General features: G+C 41.5%; 1 protein-coding gene across 4 annotated transcripts in view; it reads left to right on the top strand.

Moving 5' to 3' along the window:
* LOC109911348 (lysine-specific demethylase 4B-like) overlaps nucleotides 1-23,052 on the top strand; it is a 91,322-nt gene that overhangs the window by 55,679 nt on the left and 12,591 nt on the right. For 3 of the 4 annotated variants that reach the window (XM_048614302.1, XM_048614301.1, XM_048614304.1), the window contains exons 2-4: nucleotides 4,309-4,374; nucleotides 18,358-18,512; nucleotides 22,550-22,725. In XM_048614302.1, the coding sequence (XP_048470259.1) occupies nucleotides 18,372-18,512; nucleotides 22,550-22,725 (317 nt within the window). In that variant the 5' untranslated portion in view covers nucleotides 4,309-4,374; nucleotides 18,358-18,371. Of the gene's footprint in view, nucleotides 1-2,376; nucleotides 2,665-4,308; nucleotides 4,375-18,357; nucleotides 18,513-22,549; nucleotides 22,726-23,052 lie in introns of those variants that run through there. The other variant, XM_048614303.1, reaches the window with a different exon arrangement.

Genomic DNA, 23,052 nt, shown 5'->3' on the forward strand with positions numbered 1-23,052 from the left:
TCTCTTTCAATTCCTCCCACTTCCTACAGACAAAGGGGGTAGCCATGGGTACCCGCATGGGCCCAAGCGACGCCTGCCTCTTTGTAGGTTACGTGGAACAATCCCTCTTCCGTACCTACACCGGCCCTAAACCCCACCTCTTCCTCCGTTACATTGATGACTGTATCGGCGCCGCCTCGTGCGCCCACGAGGAGCTCGAACAGTTCATCCACTTCACTAACACCTTCCACCCCAACCTTAAGTTTACCTGGACCATCTCTAACACCTCTCTCCCCTTCCTGGACCTCTCTGTCTCCATATCGGGCAACCACCTAGAAACCGATATTCATTTCAAGCCCACCAACTCCCACAGCTACCTAGAATACTCCTCCTCCCACCCACCTTCCTGCAAAAATGCTATCCCCTATTCCCAATTCCTTCGCCTCCGCCGCATCTGCTCCCAGGATGAGGCATTCCACTCCCGTACATCTCAGTTGTCCTCGTTTTTCAAGGACCGTAACTTCCCCTCCTCGGTGGTCGAGAACGCCCTCAACCGTGTCTCCCACATCTCCCGCACCTCATCCCTCACACTCCGTCCACGCAATAAAAACCAAAAAAGAATCCCCCTCGTCCTCACGTACCACCCCACCAACCTCCGGATCCAACGCATCATCCTCCGACACTTCCGCCATCTGCAATCCGACCCCACCACCAAAGACATCTTTCCCTCCCCACCTTTTATCTGCTTTCCGGAGGGACAACTTTCTCCGTGACTCCCTTGTCCGCTCCACACTCCCCTCCAGCTCCTCCACACTCGGCACTTTTCCCTGCAACCGCAGGAAGTGCTACACCTGCCCCCATACCTCCTCCCTCACCCCCATCCCAGGCCCCAAGAAGACTTTCCACATCAAGCAGATGTTCACCTGCACATCTGCCAATGTGGTATACTGCATCCGCTGTACCTGGTGTGGCTTCCTCTACATCGGGGAAACCAAGCGGAGACTCGGGGACCGCTTTGCAGAACACCTACGCTCGGTTCGCAACAAACAACTGCACCTCCCAGTCGCGAACCATTTCAACTCCCCCTCCCATTCCTCAGACGACATGTCCATCCTGGGCCTCCTGCAGTGCCACAACGATGCCACCCGAAGGTTGCAGGAACAGCAACTCATATTCCGCTTGGGAACCCTGCAGCCCAATGGTATCAATGTGGATTTCACAAGTTTCAAAATCTCCCCTCCCCCCACCGCATCCCAAAACCAGTCCAGCTCGTCCCTGCCTCCCTAACCTGTTCTTCCTCCTCCCACCTCAAGCCGCACCTCCATCTCCTACCGACCAACCTCATCCCGCCCCCTTGACCTGTCCGTCCTCCCTGGACTGACCTATCCCCTTCCTAACTCCCTACCTACACTCACCTTTCCTGGCCCCATCCCCGCCTCTTCGACCTGTTTGTTTCCTCTCCACCTATCCTCTCCTCTATCCCTCTTCTATCCGCCTCCCACTCGCTCCCTATTTATTTCAAAACCCCCTTCCCCTCCCCCTTTTCTGATGAAGGGTCTAGGCCCGAAACGTCAGCCTCTCTGCTCCTATGATGCTGCTTGGCCTGCTATGTTCATCCAGCCCTGCACCTTGTTGTCTCGGATTCTCCAGCGTCTGCAGTTCCTACTATCTCTGATTCGAAAATACAATATTCTCTGTCCCAACAGCATTCCTTTTATGTCACTCAAATGCAAGAGAGAATTCCCTCCTTTATCACATCTATAGGTTTGACTTAACTGTTGCCTTAGTTCCCTGTCTAGAGAGTTTGATAGTCACTCCCTTGAGTATTCACATGACTGCACTTAGATTTTCTCAGCTTCAAATAACCCGTTCAGGGTTCTAACCAAACACTTCAGGTCTGGAATTTACAAACTAAAACAGTTACTCAAAGGTAATCTATCTCCTAATGAGCTTACTCTTTTCTCCCATTTAATTAGCTTTATTGTCACATAAGATGGCATGAGTACAGTAAACGGTTTACAAACCATCAACTTAAGGTACAAGGTACCTAGGTACAGATTCTTGTGTACAAATTCTTAGGAAAAAAATGGAAAAAAAACTAAAGAAATATAATGTCCAGCATTGCAGACCTTTTGAAAGTACAAAATTATAGTAATAAATTAGCAAAATAAAGATATAAAAAGTTCAGAATAATGGTCTTTCCATGATATAACAAAGGAAAAAACAATTTATAAAAATGAGAAATTAAGACAAAATCTATTAGTCCATTTCATGATTCTGGGCTTAAGGACACGACCCCCTCGTTGGAATCCTGGGCTGGACTCACCACTGTGCCGAAGAGAATGCTACGTGGAGTCACAGACTGACTGAAGCCACCACGAGGAGACCTAGACTGTGACAGTGCTGAAGTGGCTGAAGGGACTCCCAGGCTGCTGCTGAAAGGTGTCCCAGTGCAACTGTGAGATGAGACCAACTGTGCTGCCGTGAAGACACTGCAAAAGCCTCCAGGAAACGTGGCCATTGGAATCCTAGACCTGGATCCACCTTGCCTTCAGCCACTGCCGAAGCAGCTTAGTCAAAGGACCCACCAGGATGCAGCCATGAGGAATGGCTGGATCCACGCTGCATTCTCTGCTGCAGCAGCTTCTTGGAGCCTCCTTCCTCACCCAAAGCCATCAAAAGAAGGTAAGATGAACTTGATGTTAAAAACAAAATACTTAAAAAGGGAGAGCAAAAAAGGATGTGGCTGGCCCGGTGATAAGCAGGAGCCCGAATACTTGCTAAACTCTTCTTTGTAGATCCTACTTCAACTAGGATGTCTTTGAACTACCACCAAAAAACTTTCCAAGCTGTGGTGGATTTCTCCCCATGTGAAAAGAAATTGAACTCAGGTACTTAGAGCATCAGTTTGCTTTCAGCTATTCAATATTTATTCTGTCCATATATAAAACTCAATGCAAAAGGAAATCCCATTCCAACAGGGGAAAAAATCCATTTGCATCGATTAGAAGCCAAGAGTTAATTATCTGAACAATGTTTGAGTTTGTGAAAACTTCAGTGATCGTTTTGATCATTTCAGCATTAGGGCAGAATGTATTAAAGCAACGTGAGTGGTGTTCCTCCAGAGTTTGTTGGCATTTCTCTTCCGCTTTAGCTCCCTATTTTTGTTTTTTTTTTTTTTTTTTGGCAAGGCTTTGATGGCGTATGGTGATTCTCTCTGATCATTGTACATATGAGTCCACAGAATGTTGGTAGGGACTTATGGAGAGCACTATACTCCATCCTTCTCTTGCTGTCATCTGAAGTGCACATGGCAGTTTCTACCTGTAAAGTAATTTCAACAGGAAGACTATGGGCAACTTTCTCTAACCCGGCACAAGTTCCAGGAGCATAGAGGTAAATTGTAGCCGAGTTATGGCTCATTGATAAATCCATGATGTGAATCGGGAGAAAATTGAGGCACAATCCAATATGAAAGATGATAATTTAATACAGCACCAAGAGAATTCTGTATAGTTGAGTACTGTTATATTCAGTTCCAGTCTGATTTGTTATGCAGAATAACTGATTGCACAGGACCAATCAAATAAGAACAAGGGAGCTTAAATTAAGTATATGGAATGTAGATCTTTGAACAACTAGTTTAACCATCTATTACCTGACTAATAGTATTAACATTTCTTTGTATGTATGTTTCTTCTGGTGAAACAAATTGGACAGTTAATGAATTGAATCCACCAGTCTAATTTTTGAGATTTCCTTTCTCCTTTTTCTGCATTCCCTTAATCTCAAATTATGTATCTGCACACAGTTTTTGAAATTGATACAGCAAATGCCATCCCCCACGACAGATTGTGTTGGAGTGGCCATCTGTTGTAACAGTAAACGAAAGGTCCAAAGCCTTTGCTGAGTAAGCTGCTATCAGTGAGACTGTAAGTTATATTGTGACAGTTTGTCTTAGGGGGCCTGCTAAGGAACATCAACTCAACCAGGGTTCTTGCACTGGATCTCTGTTCAATAACCTTTGCTGAAAAGGTTGAGATTGGGGAAAAAGTTGAGGATGTTCGTTTGTGATACAGTTGCTGAGATGTGGTGTTCAAGAGCAACTGTAAAGAATATCTGTTCAGCTGAAGTACACAAGTACAGCCCAGTGAAAGAAGAGTTCAGTAGAAATAATCAGTGGATTGGAAAAATATGGTCTTTCAACGCCAGTGGGCTGAATTGATTTGTTTTTAAATAACAGGGAAAACCTGTCCTGCAGTTTATCCAATCTAACAATTTAACAGTCTGGAAATACCTTGTAATTGACACCTCTATTCTTAATTGCAGGTGTGAACTACCAGTTTATCTGCTTTGTCTTGTATGACCTAACGCCAAACATCTTCTAATTATACGGTAAGTAAACTGCAACCTATTGCAGAATGTTAAAAGAAGCAGATGGTCAAGGATGCATTTTAGAGCTCCTTAGAGATTTTGAGTTCCACCTGCTGTCCCTAAATCTGTTTGTGCTGTTTTGAATGTTTACTGACTTTTATATTTATATAGTCTTGCAATATTTTAAGTTGTCATAGTCTGCATGAAAGAACCAAACAAGTGTTATCTGGCAAGTTAAGCTGTTTGTGATTTGTATGAAGAACCAGATAAACACGAATTCCTACATTACACACAATTATTTATGTATAGCCTTTCAAAATGCCCACTTACCCACCCTCCTCCATTCCTTTTCAGTAGCTTTTCCAGCTGCTGCACCCCTGCCTGTAAAATAATGAAATCAGAGTGGCTAATCTGACAGTTCTGGGCACGTGAATGCACCTTGTGACTTCAGCTACCAGACTACAGCAAACCTGAAAAGTGCTGCTGCTTATGATGCCTCTGCAGCCATTGACTTAAAGCTAATGGAGAACCCTCTGTTTTTAGTGCAATATGCTTTGTGTGGTAAATGTAATGTATATTTCTGGAATGAAGAAAAGAAAAAATGTTGGCAACCTCCATTTCTCCTGGTGTCTTGTTAGACCCTAATTTACGTTGATTCTTCGTCCAAGTGCAAATGTTGCTTTGCCTCGTAAAGCCTCACTCTGGTGTCAAGCAGTTACATGAGAGTCCAAGACAGCTTGCAAAGATTGGCAATGTACTATTTGTGGACTTGATATGGTTGACAGTTGGTAGACTGCTGGCTAGGATTACATTTGCCTCAGGAGAGCTTTCAAGGGCCAGTACATTTTGGAGATGTTCCATGGAGCTAAATTTTTATTTCTGACCTCTCAAGCAGATAAGACAGGAACTGTGATTTTGAGAATATCAACTGACTTCTTGCACCTTTTGAAACTTTTTAATGTGTTGCAGCGGAAGTTCTAAAATCTTTAATATTTTAACTCAGGAGTTCATCATTTACAACACAGTTTGTGGGGAAGTATATTCACCGCCTGACTCGGATTTGTTTAGCATCTATTTTATTTTATAGTGTACAGTCATTTTGACACCTTACCTCAATTGTACTTCAGTTGAAAATTGAGGATGAGTCAGAAGTGAAGATTCATCTCAAATGTTAATATTTTGTTAATTCTGTGGAATAGTCTTGTCATTTTTCTGTTCTTGTATTGCCATCTAGTGGTAGAATCACAAACTACACTTCAACCAGCTTGTGCTATATTTTAAGGGATACATTATTCTGGGAAGGAAGAAGAATAATTTTGTCATGAAATACCTTCTAGTAAAGTGTCCTAACACCATGTAGCCCTATTACATTCTGCAAGGGGATTTTTATGTTCAAGAAGGTCAAGTAATTCCGGAGGTAGAATGCATGGAGTCTCCTGATGTAAGGACACTCGCATTATATTTCTGCTGGATCTTTGTGTCGTGCACTTAAGCATAATGTCTGAGTCTCTTTGCTATCTAATCTGTATAAGTGTAATTTCTCCACTTAGTGGAGAGAGAGAGATCACTTCTCTTGTTTATGAAAGTACTTTTCTCGTCAAGGTGAACAGCATTAGTCTTGGACATTTTGAGCGGTTTCTTGATTCAGGCATTCAAGTGTTGATGTTAAGATCTTCCAAGTATGCATTTCGATCGGTTGGGTTAGGTGTAGTGTAGGATTCCTGCTACTACAGAAGAACTTGCTGGACCTCTAGCCAAGTTGTCCAGTACAGCTAGAAACACTCGTTATGTGGAAAGTTGTTGAGGTATGTCCTGTACACAAAAGAGGACAAATGAAATCTAGCCAGTTATCGCTCCATCAGTCTACTATTGATGATGACTAAAGTAATGGAAGAGCTCATTGACTGTGCTATCAAGCAGCACTTACTTCACATTAACCTGTTCACTGATGCACAGTTTGTGTTTCTCCAGTCACTGACCTCATGACAGCCTAGGCTCAAATGTGAGCAAAAGGCTGAACTCCAGATGGGAGGTGAAAGCAACTGCCCTTAATGTAATGATGTAAGATACAACAAAAAAAGCAGGAGTAGGCCATTCAGCCCCTCAAACCTGCCCCATGATTCCACAAGACCATGGCTGATCTATCCCAGGCCTCAACTTGTCTTTTGTGCCAGCTCCTCATTGACTTCATTTGTCAATATTTCAAAAATCTATCTAACTCTCTAAATATTCTGTGATGTAGCCTCCACAACTCTGAAGTAGAGAATTACAGACGTGCCCTCTGGGAGAAGAATTTCCTTAACATATTAGATTTAAATGCGTGTCCCCATATTTAGTAACAATGTGCCCCAGTTTGAGACCCCTTTCAGTAGATGGTTTACACACACTACTACTGCTTTGATTCACTGAAAGTGAGTGAATTTCAATTATGGAAGGAGTACTAGTCAAGTGGGCTCCTTTTGTTCTAGCTGGTGTCAAACTTGCTCAGCTGCACCAATCCGCACAAGTGGACAGTACTTCATTACACTTGTGACTTGTGTCTTGTGGCAGGTGGAGAGGCTTTGGGAAGGCAGTGAGTGAGTCATTTACCATAGAATTCCTCGCAACTGACCTATAGTAGCCACAATGTTTATGTGACTGGTTTGGTTCTGTTTCTGGTTAGGCTCTGTTTCTGGTTAATGGTAACCTTCAGGATATTAGTGGGAGACTCAGCAATGGTAATGGCATTGAATATCAAGGGTTAATCGCTCTTCTTAAATTCTCTCATTGGAGCTGATTGTTGCCTGGCACTAATGTGACAAGAATGTTCTTTTCCACTTCTCAACCGAAGCTTGAATGCTGTTCATGTCTTACTGCATATGGACATGGTTTTTTTTCACCTTTTTGGGGTGAACATTGTGCAATCACCAGTAAACATGCCCACTTCTGACCTCATGTTGGAGTGAAGGTCATTCATGAAGTCAAGGACACAATCAAGAGGATGTAGAGATGCCCTAAGACTGAAACGCTGGACCTCCAACAATGGCAATTATCTCCCTTTTTACTAGGTATAACTCCAGTGAGCAGAAAGTTTATTCTCATGCCGCTTGATTCCAGTTTTGTTAGCACTCCTTGATGTTGAGGGCAGTCACTCTCGCCTCCTTTCTGGGCTTTGGCTCTTTTGCCCATGTTTAACCCAAGGCTGTAATGCAGTCAGAAGCAGAATGGCTGCAGTGCAGGTTATGGCTTAGCGAATACCACTTAATAGCAATCTCGATGACCCTTTCTGAATATTTCTTGATGATCAAGAGGCATTGATAGATTTGTAATTGGCTGCATTGTAGTTGTCCTGCTTTTTTGTGAACAGAATATACTTGGATAATCTTCTATATTGCCAGGTAGATGCAAATGTTGCTTAATGTATGATCCATCTTGGCATCCTCCAGAGGTGTCCAATGTACAGATGCCAGTCCTTAGCCAGTTTGTTTCACTTCATGTGATGAAGATGTGGCTGAAGGCATTCCATCGGTGAAAGTAATGGGACCTGACAACATTCTGGCAATAGTGCTGAAAATGTATGCTCTAGACCTGGTCACATCCCAGATAAGCTGTTTCAGTATAGCTATAGTGACAATTTTAATCCTAATTGATGGAAAACAGTTACCTGTTTCTTTGGTGTGGTATTCCAGACTTGATTGGCATTGAAAATCAGAGCCACGTGACTTGATGCCAGATCCTCCCTTCTGAATATAACTTTCCTTTGTTGTGATTACTCCTGGAAATATTTGTATGTGAATGAGTAATAAGTCCGTGGAATGGGCACTCTAACTTTATTCATCTGACTGTGCCCGAACAGCAAATTTGTACTTGGCACTGTTATCCATTTTCCCTGGAACCCAGCTGCTTTCAAATAGTGCTCTCTGAGGAAATCCTCACTGCAGCCTTAATTCAAACATGGGCAAAAGAGTTGAATTCCAGAGGTGAGGTGAAAGTGACTGCCCTTGACATCATGATGCAATTGACGGAGTGTGCCATCAAGGAGCTGCTAAGGAGAAAATCTGGCGAGTTGGAGAAAGTCATACCTGGCATGTAGGAAGGTGATTGGAGGTCAGTCATCTCAGCTTCAGGACATCTCTGCAGGAGTTCCTTCGTGTAGTATCCTAGGCCCAAACATCTTCAGCAGGTTCATCAGTGACCTTCCCTCCATCATAAGGTCAGAAGTGAGGATGTTCGCTGATTGCAAATGGTACTGAACATTCTGCAACACATTGAAACAGTCCATGTTCACATGCAACAAAACGTGGTCAATATACAGACTTGGCTAAAACAACCACATTGCATAAATGCCAGGCAATGACTGTGTCTCCAATAAGAGATAATCTAACCACCATCCCTTAACATTCAATGGGTGTTACCATCCCTGAATCCCCATTCTTAACATTTCTGGGTGCTCACCATTGACCAGAAACTCAACTGGACGAGCCAAATAAATAGTGCCACAAGAGCAGGCCAGAGGTAGGAATGCTGGAATGAGTAACTCTCTCCCGATTCCCCAAAGCCTGTCCACCATCTACAAGGCACAAGTCATTGGTTGGCACTTGATTGGCACTACAAACATCCATTCCCTTCCTCTCTAGTACCCAGTAGCAGCAGTGTGTACTATCTACAAGATACACTGTAGAAATTTATAAAGGCTCCTTAGACAATACCTTCCAAGCTCAGGACCACTTTCGTCTGGAAAAACAAGGGCAGCAGATTCATAGGAACACCACCTGCAAATTTTCCTCCAAGTGACACACCGTCCTGATTTGGAAATATATTCTCATTAATAGTGTTGCTCGGTCAACACCTTGAATTCCCTCCCTCACGGCATTGTGGGAGTAACTACAGCACATGACTGCCGCTATTCAAGAAGGCCGCTCAATACCACCTTCTCAAGGGCACCCAGGGACAGGCAATAAATGTTGGCCCAGTCAGTGATGTCACGTGTCACAAGTGAATAAAAACAATTTGTGAAACTGGACTCTTTGAGAGCTGTTTTCATCCCTGTCTATCTTCGGCTAAGGCAGAAATTCTGGATATCAATCAACATGGTTAATATCCCATTCACCAATACTTAAATAGACTTTGAATACTCAGTCAAGTGCTACAGCAGCTAAGGATGACTTTCTTCTGAGTCAGAAGATAGCTGATTTTGGGATCTATAGATTTTATGCCACCTAGGGCATTTGTTGTGGAATGTCTGGTTGTGCGTTGTTAGTTTGGATTGTGGCTTGTACTTTTCACTGTTTTGGATTTTCTTTTCTCTCTTTTCTCACTGTTGAGTCACACATGTTGAGCTACTTTCTGCAGACTACCACCAAGGATATTCATCTCCTGCGAGTTGATGTCAGTTTTCCATTTTTCCATTTTTCCATTGTTGACTTTCAACGCATCCTTTAAGTGTTTCTGTTAATCTCATCTGATGATCTAACCTGACTAAGCTGAGATGAATACCTGCTTCGCAAACCTGGTATCTGCCATCTGCACTACATGCCACACTCAACAATACTAATAATGGATGATCATAGTCTCAGTGCTTGTGGTGTCTGCTTGTGCAAGAATATTGATGTTGGTGCTTCTGTTCTTCCACAGGCAATGGTGATGTTATGACTCCAGTGCTTTGAGATGGCTGTCCTAGTGTAAATCAGGGCAGAACTTATGCACTTAATGATAGGGTCCTGGGGATTGCTAAACGAAGAGATCTTGGTGTAGGTTCATAGTTCCTTGAAGGTGGAGTCGCAGGCAGACAGGGTAGTGAAGAAAGTGTTTGGTACTCTGGCTTTTATTGGACAGCGCATGAAGTATGAGAATTGGGATGTCATGTTGCGGTTGTGCAGGACATTGAGGCCACTTTTTGAATACTGTGTTCATTTCAGGTCTCTCTGCTATAGGAAAGATGTTAAATTTGGAAGGGTGCGGAAAAGATTTACAAGGATGTTGCTGGATTTGAGCTGCAGGGAGAGATTGAATGGGCTGGGGTTATTTTCCTTGGAGCGTTGGAGGCTGAGGCTGAGGATGATCCTGTAGAAGTTTATAAAATCATGAGGGGCATGGATAGGGTGACTAGCCAAGGTCTTTTCCCCAGAGTAGGGGAGTCCAGAACTGGAGGGCATAGTGGTGGAGGCTGGTACAGTTACAACATTTAAAAGGCATCTGGATTGGTACACAAATAGGGATATGGGCCAAATGCTGGCAAATGAGGCTAGATTAATTTAGGATATCTGGTTGGCATGGACATGTTGGACCAAAGGATCTGTTTCTGTGCTGTATGACTCTGGATGATGTCAGATCAATGTTGCTAATTTGAACTATTACTGTGGCAGTTGAAAGAAACTGGTTTTATTGTCAGATTTCCTTTTTTTGCGGGAGAGTTGAAAATTATCAGCACTTTTGTCATCAACTGAAGCCACACTTTTTTTTTCACTTTTATCCTAAAACTAAAGTGAGTAGTTTATCATTGTTTTCCTGATCTCCAATCACATTATTTGCTTCCACATCTGCCCTAATAAACATGTCGTATGCCTGTGGTATGGTACAGTATTTATGTTTAGTTGTCTCAGCACTAACAGCAACATGCAAAAACAACTTCAATCATTATTTCGATTTTTTAATGGGACTCTAGATTTTCTTTTCATTTTTATAATGTAATGAGTAACTGCTGTGCAGTTGACACTTTTTTTTAAATTGGGACAATTACAGCGTCTTTTAATCCATGATGACTGGAAATCAAATACAATCAGGAATTGCTCCAGAACTTTAAGCTGTTTTTGGTGGTAGAGAGTATTAGTATAGTTATACTGCCAGTTTGATTTACATAACGTCAAAGTGACTTCTGCTTTTTGACACACAAACTGCTAAAATTGACTCTGAAGTGTAGCAGTGCGAGACACCTATGGGAAGCCATCTTGCTGCACTCAGGCTTGTTTCCAGTGTGGCATCAAACCGGATTTAAAATTTTCTCATGTGGCCCACTGGCTCTACTTTGTATTTTGTAAACAGTCTTAAAATATGAAAAAAAATTAGCAAGGGAGCAGAGTTGCGGCCATGTTTACAAACATGCCTGTGCAGAGCTACTGCTTGACAGTTATCTGGTTATTGCACTCTGCAGCTAATGTTTTCAGCTACAAAGTGGCACAGAAAAACAATTAAAGGTCTAGAATCTATGAGCAAAGGGCAGCACTGCATACCAACTAGGAGGGTAAGGGCAGCAGGAACGGAGGAATACCACAACATTAAAGTTCTGCTCCAAATCATGTACCATTCTGACTTGAAAACATTGTCATTCCTTTTTTTGTATCAAAATTCTCATGAGTAACGGGCATTGTGGGAATACTCCCTCCACACGATCAACATCGGTGATGTAAATTTTAAATGATTGGATTTGGAGGACTTCCTCCACTGTTTTATTGCATTCTCCTCCAGAGATCATACAACATGCTTGTCTGCTTCCTAATGTTTTCAAGTGTTTTTAGAATGGTCGTTAGATTGATCTTAAAATTATCAGTAGTTGAATGACCTTTTCCTGTAATGACACAACCTGCTCTGGTAGTGCACTGATAGCAGTTAAATAAAGAATACCTGCTCTCTGGAAAAACTGGGTTAGTTGATGATGTTGGAGTTGTGACTTGTTTTTAAGTATGTATACGAGTGTGGTCACAAATGTCGTAACAGATGGGTTGCATGACTAAGTTCCGGAACGAGGCATGCTCTCAGCCGAAGGTGTGAATTAGATTGTGATGGGAACAGAAGTATGTCATTCAGCCCCTCAAATCCTCCCTGCCATTCTAAATAATTGCTGATTATCCAACTCAACACCATATTCTGTGATATCCCCATATTATGAGAATTATTAGTAACAGGAAATCTGTCTTTGATTTGGTTTATTGTTGTCACATGTACTGAAATATAGTGAAAAGTGTTGTTTTGCATGTTCTACAGGCAGATCGTACCATTAAAAAGTGCATCAGGTAGCAGAATAGTGTGCAGTACCGTGTTACAGCCACAGAGGAGGTGAAGAGAGAGAAAGATCAGCATTAACATTTGAGAGGTCTGTTTCAAAGTCTGACAAAAGCAGGGAAGAAGCTCTTCTTGAATCTGTTTGTATGCACATTCAAACTTTTATCACCTGCCCAACAGAAGAGGTTGGAAGAGAGTATAACCTGGGTGGGAGTGGTCTTTGATTATGTTGGCTGGTTTCCCGAGGCAGTGGGTAGTATAGGTGAAGTTGATGGATGGAAGGCTGGTTTGTGTGAGCGATTGGGCTGAATTCACAACTCTTTGGTTTTTTGTGGTCTTGGGGAGAGCAGTTGTTTAATCAGGCTGTGATGCATCTATAAAAGTTGGTAAGAGTCTTTGTGAACATGCTGAATTTCCTTAGCCTCCTGAGGAAGTGGAGGCGTTGTGTACTTTCCTGACCATCACTCCCAGGAACTTGATGCTCTCGACTATTCTCACCTCAGCACCATTGATGCAGATGGGTGCATGCCCTCTGCTCTGTTTCCTGAAGTCAATGTCCAGCTCCATTGTTTTTCTGATGCTGATGGAGAGATTGTTGTCATTTACACCATACCTCTAAGCACTCAGTCTCTTTCCTATGTTCTGTTTAATCGTTGTTTGAGATTCGAGCTACAGCCGTGGTGTCATCAGCATACTTGTAAATGGAGTTGGGGTGGAATTTGGCTGCACAGTTGAGTGTATAAGTAGTAGGGGCTGAGTACGCAGACTTGTGGGGCACCAGTGTAGAGGATTAAGGTGGAGGAGATGTTGTTGCCTGTTCTTGCTGATTGTGATCGATGTATCAGGGAGATGAGGATCCAGTTACAAAAGCGGGGAGCTGAGACCCAGACCTCAGTTGCAAAACTTCATTTGGAGAGAGGAGCAATCAGTTCTGAAGAAGGGTCACTGGACCTGAAATGTTGACTGCTTTCTCTCGACTGATGCTGCCAGACGTGCTGAGTTTCTTCAGTTTCTTTTTGCGTACTTTAGTTGGTTCAGCTACAGTTTTCGTTTGAAAAGAAAGGGGGAAAAGGCCTGTTAGTTTTGTTTAATTGCATAAATTAAACTAAGATTTTTCATTTGTTTAACAGTGGAATCTAACTTTGGACTAGACTTTTGTTCTGTTTCCTCCCACACCTTGCAGTATTGAGCCTTCAAGTTGTGCCACTTGGCGTACAGGCCCTAATTTCCAAATTTGCTGATGACGTACAGCTTAGAAGTATTATGAACTGTAAGGAGGATAGCGTAAAATTTCATTGGGTCCCAGGCTGCTGGAATGGGTGGAGAAATAGCTGATGAAAATTAACGTGGAGAAGTGTGAACTGATCCGTTTTGGTTGGAAAAATAATGAGCCAGCATAAAATAAAAATAAATAGCTAATAAGAGCTATCTTTTTAATATTTCAAGTGTGTTAACCAGGCGTTGTTCTATTAATGCAGCTCAAAATGCGTTTATCACAAAAGATAAATATTTTAAATTAGTGTCCAGTCCAAAACCTGTGAGTAACTTAATTTTTTCAGCTATTTTAAAATTTTCAAAAAATGTACGGAATCATTCATTTGTTTCATTTCGTGTGGTTGAAGTTACAGCGGCTTCATTTTAAAGCCTCCTTGCCTATTGGTGTAGAGTCATACAGTATGAAACAGACCCTTTGGTCCAACCAGCCCATGCCAGACATAATCCCAAACTAACCTAGTCCCATCTGCCTGCTCCTGGCCCATATCCCTCCAAACTTTTCGTATTCATGTATTTATTCAAATGTGTTTTAAACATTGTGCCTGCATCCACCACTTCCACAGGAAGTTCATTCCAGATACGACCGCTCTCTTTTTTAAAAAAAAAAAATTGCCCCTCATGTCTTTTATATATCTCTCTTCTCTCCCCTCACTTGGTGGAAACATGCCAAGCTTATACACGTGGTCAGTTGTGAAAGGGGCCAGCATCCAGCAATAAAGTTTTTGTTGGAAATGAGCACGAAAGATTGCTGTAACAATGCTGGATATTTGTGCTTGAAACTTCTTGAAATTTTGCACTAATTTGACCAATTGTAGGCAAATTATGCTGCCTGGTTTTACAAATGAAACTTTCAGTAATTCCTGTCACCAACACCCACTGCTGACCCATCCACCAAGTCTCCAAACTCTGCCAGTTTTTGATCAAAACCAACAACTGAGAGGTGCATGTGAATTAATCCAGCTTTGACTTTCTTTCCACGTAGAGAGAGGTGTTTATTGGTGTGAGTCGGATGGCTTGTAGCCAAATGTTCAAGCTCAATGCACTGTCGTTCAGTTAATATTAAAAGTTGCAAAATTATTTTTCTTTTCTGTATCTTGTCCAGTTATCATAAATTACTCTATCATAAACTGTTCTGAGGAAGGGTCATCAGACTCAAAAGGTTAACTCTGATTTTGTTTTCTTCACATGCTGCCAGACCTGCTGAGGTTTTCCAGCAACTTCTGTTTTTGATCATAAATTACTCCTGTCTTCAGGGCAATATAAGATACTGTCCTTGAGTTCCAGCACCTAGTACCATTAGCCTGAACCTGAACCCTAAGGGAGTATTGCATATCTCTTTGTATTGATAACGATTGTTACTTTTTGTGGCTGGTGAAATGTATGATCTGATCAATTTTGCACTCCTAGTATACCAAATGCTTAAGATTTGGGTCAAGCAGTTTGCAAAATATTTTTGTTCAGATTAAAGAGAACTGAACCTACCTAAAGTTAGTTCGATGAAGGCACATGGAATTAGAATAACTATTGAGTTTCAGATCATTTTACATTTCTTACATAAAGCAGACTACGTTTTGAAAAGTTCTGTCTGATACTAAGCATGACAAGTTTCTTTCATTAAGAAAGGGAGCAAGAATAGCCTGCTTATGTTCCTATTTCTTTATAGTCTTGTATCTCGGTACCGAGGCATTTCACTGACCTCTAGTGGCACTAGGACACAATAGTTTTTTTTTGGTAACTGGGATTACAGTTCTTGGGTTTTGGACGAACAGACACAATTGAAGTGGGGGTTCACGGGTGATTTGTAGCTTTGCTGGAAATACTAGTTTAGCTGCTCAGAATCAGTTTCCTTAGTTGCACTGTTATATTTCAACAGGAGTAGATGGAGGAGACAAAAACAAGTTGAAGTTTGGTTATGACACAGGAATGTATTTTATTTCAAGAGACAATGAAAGGCATATTCAACTCCTTTGTAATTGGATTCATTTAAGACTAATCTTAATTACATTTCCACTTGCCATTTGATGTTAAACTCCACCCAATCTGATGATTTAGGTGGGGAAAGGCAGAAAGGTAGGATCTCAAAGAGTACTGACCTATTATCGTAATTTTCCCAATACTTATTAACAATGTCTATCTTACCAGTGTAACTTGTAACTTGTAACTTGTAACTTGTACCCGATTGCTGTCATTGCAATCGCCACACATTTTTTCTAAAAATACAAGAGGCTTTTCTTGTTAGACTTTGTTTTACATCAACACTTCAGACCACACAGGCCCTGCAGACACAGTCAGAAAATGAGGGTGGTGGCAGCTATCTAACGAGCCAAACTGTCCTTCCTCCCACCTATCTCCTCCTCCCACCTCAAGCCCCACCCCCATCTCCTACCTACTAACCTCATCCCGCCTCTTCTCTCCCCCCACCCCACCTTGACCTGTCCGTCCTCCCTGGACTGACCTATCTCCTCCCTAACTCCCCACCTACCCTCACCTTTTACTGGCTCCATTCCCGCCTCTTTGACCTGTCTGTCTCCTCTCCACCTATCTTCTCCTCTATCCATCTTCTATCCGCCTCCCCCTCTCTCCCCATTTATTTCAGAATCCCCTTGCCCTCCCGCACTTCTGAAGAAGGGTCTAGGCCCAAAACGTCAGCCTTCCTGCTCCTCTGCTGCTTGGCCTGCTCTGTTCATCCAGCTCTACACCTTGTTATCTCTATTCATTCAATCATGTCCTAGTTCTCTGAATGCACCCCTCACAAAGAGCCACTTGCCCAGCTTTGCCCTGTAATCTCATAGTTTTAAATTTCAGATAATTCATTTGCCTCCTGAGTGCCTTGACTGCACCTGCACAGCATAGGCAGTGCAATCCAGATCCTAACCACGAACTGTTTTTAAAAACTGGCTTTTCCTCACGTTGCCGCCACAACTTCTAGTGTCAATTACCCTAAATTTGTGTTCTCTGGTTCTTTCCACAAGGGAACAGTTTCTCCCTAACTACTAGGTGGAAACCCTTTATGATTTTTAACACTTTGGGAAATTTTGCCTTTAACTTTCTCTCGCGCTCTCTCAAAAACTGTTGCAGCCTCTTCAATCTATCCAAGCAACTGAAATTCCTCAACTATGAAACCATTCTAATAAATGTTTTCTATGCCCTCACTAATGTGTATGCATCCATCTTACAGTGGAGTGCCCAGAATTGGACAGATTGAGTCAGTGTTTTATACAAGTTCAACATAACTTCCTTGTTTTTATGCTCTGTGCTCTTATTGATAAAGTTGTATGCTTATCAACCATGCTATCAAATTGATCTGCCAGCTTCTGTGATTTTTGCATGTAGGTCTGTCTGTTCCTGCGCCTTGCTTTAGTCTTGTACTGTGATGAAGGTTAATGTTATGTTGTTAGTATTTGGAAATTGGATTCCAAAGTTGTCAGAACCGTGTATAGCTTTGTTAGATTTTTATTTCTGTATCGTGTATATAAAGTAGGATGTTTTGGTTGCAGTTGAATTCTCAGTGTGGTGCTAGGTTGTCTGGAGTTTGTGACATGCATTTAGATGAGACTTTTAAGAAACCCTTTGTGTAGTTCGGTGCTTTCAAAAACAACTGGATTGGTGTCTAGCAGCAAGGTGTCCTATGACAGAGACAAAACAGAAATGATTTCCCTTTAGAGAACCATCCAGATGTACAGTGAGTGTGAAGATTTCTTTCAGAGAGAAGAGGCCTCTACCAATGTCCAGAACAGTCGGGGCATGAGTAAGAAATTCTGAGAAACTCAAATAACAAAGCTGTGAAAGATTAAGGAACTTAACTGTGAAAGATGAAGAAATAAGTTGGCTGTGTTAGCGGTTGTTTGAGTTTCATGAAGAGACATTAACTACTAGCAAACTTTTACAAGTTTGTTGGAAGAAAACCAAGTATAGTTGTGTCCACTGATCAAGGAACTTTAAAGTGGAAACAAGGTGAATTTTTGAGGCTTGAGTGCCTGTAAGGTTGTCAAGAGGAAAAGGGTTGAATGTTTGTTTATTTTTGACTTGTGTAACAAGGTTATTTCAAATAATTGTTATTTAGTGTAAGATTTATTTTTCTTTCCTTTTGTGAACTTTATTCTTTTGTTAAAAATACATTGACAGTCTCTTATGAACATGTTTGGTGATGGACCGCAATAGTAACTAAATTGTGAAGATCAAACTTCTCAAGACAAATATTATTCTGCTATATGATTTGTCCAGTACTACCATCAACTCCGGCTCATAACATTATCGTTTATTTTGTATTGTCTCTATTCTTTCTACTGAAACGAACAACTTCTCACTTCACTACACAAAACTTAATCTGCCGGTTGTCTGCTCATTCCACCGACGTGTTCATGTTATTTGAAATGTAACAGTATTCTCCTCACACTTCACAATACTTTCCAGTTTTGCAATGTATGCAAATTTTGAGATTCTGCCCTGCATGCTAGGTCTAGGTCATTGATGTATGTCAGGAAAAGGAAGTGTCCTAACGCTGACTTGTATGGAATTCCAGTCTAAATCTTCCACCAGTCCAAAAAAATGATTACTAACTGCAACCCTCTGGTTGAAGTCACTTGGACAATTTCTTATCCATGTTGTGACTGTCCGTTTTGTCCGTGAGCTCTAACTTTGCTCAGCAGTATGCTGTGAGGTTCTTTATCAAATTGCATATGTCTCCTTTGTTCATAAGTTTTATTGTTGGTGGATTCAGGAGTATTTGATTAATTTCCTCTTTTGTTACAGAAATTAGCTTAACCATGGCAACGGAAAATCCGGGTCCTCCTAATCCAAACTGCAAGATCATGACCTTCCGTCCAACGGTGGAAGAGTTCAAAGATTTCAGGAAGTATATTGTATACATTGAATCCCAGGGAGCCCATAGAGCAGGACTGGCAAAGGTAACGCATTATACCGTGCAATTTAAGTTAGGGTTGGCCATTTAAGTACCTGGTCCAATGCACAATTTATCTGGTAACTGATAATTTTGGAGCCACCAAAGTAATATACTGAAATCATCCTCCCTATTCCTGAAATGTACAAGTAGCAGGAAAAATATTACAGCATGCTTATCAGCAATAGATGACTTTAAATGAGTTCAGTCGAATTTTCTAATCGGTGAGTCCACTTTCTGATTCCTGATGACATTTCATGGTTTGTGTGCCGGCAGTAATTTATGATGACATTATAACTGACATTCACATTGCTGATCCCTTCTTGGCCCTTGCTGCTTGTTCTCTCACTGTTTTCCAATATTGGTAAAAATCTACAACCTGAGATTTATGTGTCTTAAAATAAATTGCTTTTGTATGGCAAAGAATGAAGAGTGGAAAATCGTGTGCAGCAATTTTTCATTGTGATTTGTTCACTGGAGGTGTTGTCTCACATAACACATTCTCAGAATTTTGGGGTTCATTGAAAAATTCCCTTGTAGCTATGGGGAATGTGTCTGGTAATCAGGAATAATCTGTGAAATTACCAAAAAAAAATTGATTTTACAGCCGATGTGCATTGGTATACTGATATATATGTACAAAATGAATTTGCTCGTTTGTAACTTTTATACAATTTTAAAAAATGGAATTGTCAGTTTTAACTTCTTGTAATGCTACAGGTTTGTCAATTAGTGTACGCAAGGTAATGATTTGTGAGGGAGAAGCGAGTGGTGCCTGTGTTGGTTGCCCCCTCTGCTGGCAGCTGTCTGAATTACGTAGTCATAGTCATACAGCATGGAAACCTTCCAACCTTTCTGTCTAACTAGTCCACACCGACCATGTTCTCGAACCAAACTGGTCCCACTTGCCTGCATTTAGCCCATATCCCTCCAACTCTTCCTATTCATGTGCTTGCACAAATGTCTTTTAAATGTTGTAATTCCAACTACATATGCCACTTCCTCTGGCAGTTCATTCCACACACGAGCCACTCTGTCTTTAAAAAAAAGTTGCCTCTCAAGTTTGTCCTAAATTTTTCTCCTCTCTCCTTAAAAATGTGCCCCCTAGTTTTGAGCTCTCCCCGGCCTAGGGGAGCAAACCCTTACTATTCACCTTATCTATGCTCCTCAATCTCCTACATGTAGTAACTCAAACCCTCTACTCCTGGCAACATCCTAGTAATTCTTTTCTGAACCATCTCCAATTTAATAATATCCTCCCTGTAGCAGGATGACCAGAACTATACATAGCACTCCAGAAGGGGCGTTAGCAATGTCCTGTACAACCTCAACATGACATCCCAACTCCTATTCTCAAAGGTCTGAGCAATGAAGGCAAGCGTGCTAAATGCCTTAACCACCCTGTTTATATGTGACACAAGTTTCAAATTACATGTTGGAAAAATTCTTGTAAACACTCCCATGAAAATATTTTGTGTGTCTCTGCATTGATATACAGACAGATTTTACAACAATTCCCTTTCAGTGTTTGGTTTGAGGAAGGAATTACAAATAACTGGAAAATTTGGATTAAGGTGTAGGAGCACTGGTACGTGATGCTTCTGAAGGGTGGTTTGTCCATTCTAGCTGGTGCAAAATAGTTATTGGCAGTAGATCTGCATATATTTCTGAATTGTTTCTTTTTTTTTTGTTCTTTTATCTCATAGAGACTGATTAACTTATGAAATTTTCCATTGACCAAAGAAATGAAAATATGACAATATTTCACAAACCAAGAATTTAACTTTGACAAACTAAAATCAGTATCAACTTAACTTCACTCACTTGGTTACTCATACAATGTTTTCAGTTCAGGTTGTTTCTGAAAGTCACAACTTGTAAGTAAAAAGTAAAACGTTAATTTTCAGTTAATAGGGATCAAGTTTAAAACTGGTATTAAGTTCCATAGGGCATTACTTAGAGGAAAATTGGAACATTATAACTGTACTCTCTAAATTGAAATACAACAAAACTTGTATTTTAAATGGTTAAGTGCTACACAGTTAAATCAAATAATTTATATTTTGAAATGTATTTATTTTATGAAAAATATAGTAATTTACTTATGGTGTTGCCTGTAGTGGACCCCCTGGGAGTGGTGCTGGGGAGTGGAGTTGGTGGGGTTGGGGATACTGACCATAGTCTGCACCATGGGTGCCTTTACTGGTTGGGTTCTTGACTGTCTAATTGCATCCTCACTTTCTCCTGGCTGCGTCAAGGGTGCTGAATTGTGGGCACTGCCTTTCCATTGGGCAGCACGGTGGCTCAGTGGCTACACTGCTGCCTCGCAGTGCCAAGGACCCGGGTTCAATTCCATCCTTTGGCCACTGTCTGTGTGGAGATTGCATGTTCTCCCTGTGTCTGCGTGGGGTTCCTTCTGGTGCTCTGGTTTCCTCCCACTGTCCAAAGATGTGCAGGTTAGGTGGATTGGCCATGCAAAATTGTCCATAGTGTCCAGTAATGTGTAGGTTAGATGGATTGGCCATAGGAGGTGCAGAGTTGCAGGGATGGTGAGTCTGGGTGGGATGGTGATCGGAGGGTCTGTGTGGACTTGTTGGGCCTAGTGGCCTGTTTCAGCACAATAGAGATTCTATACGTTCACTGCCTCAATGTATTTTTGGACATTTGCTGCACCTTTACTTGCTGGCCGCTCCTGCCTCAGGGTCTGCTCAGGCCACTGGTGAAGTTGTGCTTCTTAGATGGCTGTCGGGCTTTGACCTTCCTTCTCCTCTAACTGACCAGCCTCTCTTTCCCTGTGATAGTGGCCAGATTTGCATAGTTTCTGTGGAGAATCATAGTTTTTGGCTGGTGGGTAAGCATGGGGGAGCAGTTGGATTTTGTCCACTGGCTCATAGACTGCTGAGGGGGTCTTGCGCTTCAAGCCATCACCTTGTGGGAAGAAGGGGTCTGCCAAGATTGGTGGTGGCCTTGGGACAGTGGGCTGCATGTTGGAAGGCTAGGGGAGACCTCCACTCTGAGAGAGAAATGGTGCCATTAGGGTCAGATAAAGTTCTGTTGTAAACAGCATTAAATGAATCTTTCAGCACTCAGATTTCCAGTCCTGACTATCTAACGACATAAAGGGAAATGGTGCTAAAAGGGGAAATGTAAATGTAGATTTCTTCTACAATAAACACCAGAAAATGTACCTGTTACTTTGTTAATATCATTGAAAGCCTCGCCTCACCTCACCTCACCTCGTGCCATGTTTACATATCACATTTTCAGCAGAAATCTAGTTCTTTGTTTAAAATTCCAAATTACTCCCAGCATTAATAGGACCTTTTCTCCCTGCCCCATTAAGGTGAATCTTCAAGTATTCTTTTAAACAAAGACCCCTTCAGTCAATCTTCTAAGCATATTCAAATGGACTTTTAATAGTAAGCTCACATGGTAGTGACTCTTTGATTTTAAATTCCCCACTGCAAGCTTTTTACTTCTTGGATAAGGGAGCCAGCCATCCTCAGCAGAACTCTGCTAGGAAGTTAAACTAGAAAGTTATTTCTCCCTGCTTAACTTGGCAGCACTTGTTCTGGGTTGTGTTCCCCTTAACTGTTTAGTTGAATTTGAGAGTCTGTGAATCTGCATGCAACAGATGCCTCATCTTTTAAGTCAAGGTGATAAAATTCCCACCTTACTTTCAGTAAGTTTTAACCTGGTCCTCTTACCCCCACAACAGCTAAGTCATATGGGTTTGTTTCTCGGTACATATTAGTGAAGTTATATGCATTTATCGCCAGGCAGATTCTTTAGGTGGCCACATCCGCGCTCCAATCTGCTGCATTTTACCTTGAATCAAAAGAGACAGTTTAAAACATTGTCTGTTAAACTCCAGTGGTCTTAACACAAATTTTCCTGTACCTGAGCCTATAACCTTTGCATTCGTATCCCTTTCCTGGATTTTGAGACTCTGCTTCACTCATAGTCCACAGATCATTGATAAATATTCTAGATATGAAATAACGATAGCTTTCTTTTGCCAAATGATTGATGCACTGCTTTCAGGTTATTCCCCCCAAGGAGTGGAAACCAAGAAAGTCGTATGACGATATTGATGATATGACCATCCCAGCTCCAATTCAACAAGTAGTGACTGGCCAATCTGGGCTTTTCACACAGTACAACATTCAGAAGAAATCCATGACAGTTGGAGAGTACAGGAAGTTGGCCAACAGTGAAAAGTATGAAAACTTCTTTTAAACTTGTTTATAAATGAATGTGCTACTAAACCTGTGAGATAAATTTGAATTGAATTTTTTTTAGTGATCACGATTGAGTTGGTAAAAGTAATGGAATGTTGAAGGATCAGTAGTCATAGTAAGATTCAAAGAATCAGGACAAAGTAAAATTTGGAAAAGGCAACATTTGAAAGAGTACACCTTTAACTTTGATTATCTGGACATTGTTGCTGAAACCTCATTTAATGGAATGCTTCAAAATGATTATGCAGGATATATCAGAAATATATATAAGAAAATTAAGTACAAGTTAAAGAAATGATTTTCTCA

Source organism: Rhincodon typus, chromosome 29 (assembly GCF_021869965.1).
Source record: "Rhincodon typus isolate 14 chromosome 29, sRhiTyp1.1, whole genome shotgun sequence".
In the NCBI taxonomy this organism is placed as follows: domain Eukaryota; kingdom Metazoa; phylum Chordata; class Chondrichthyes; order Orectolobiformes; family Rhincodontidae; genus Rhincodon; species Rhincodon typus.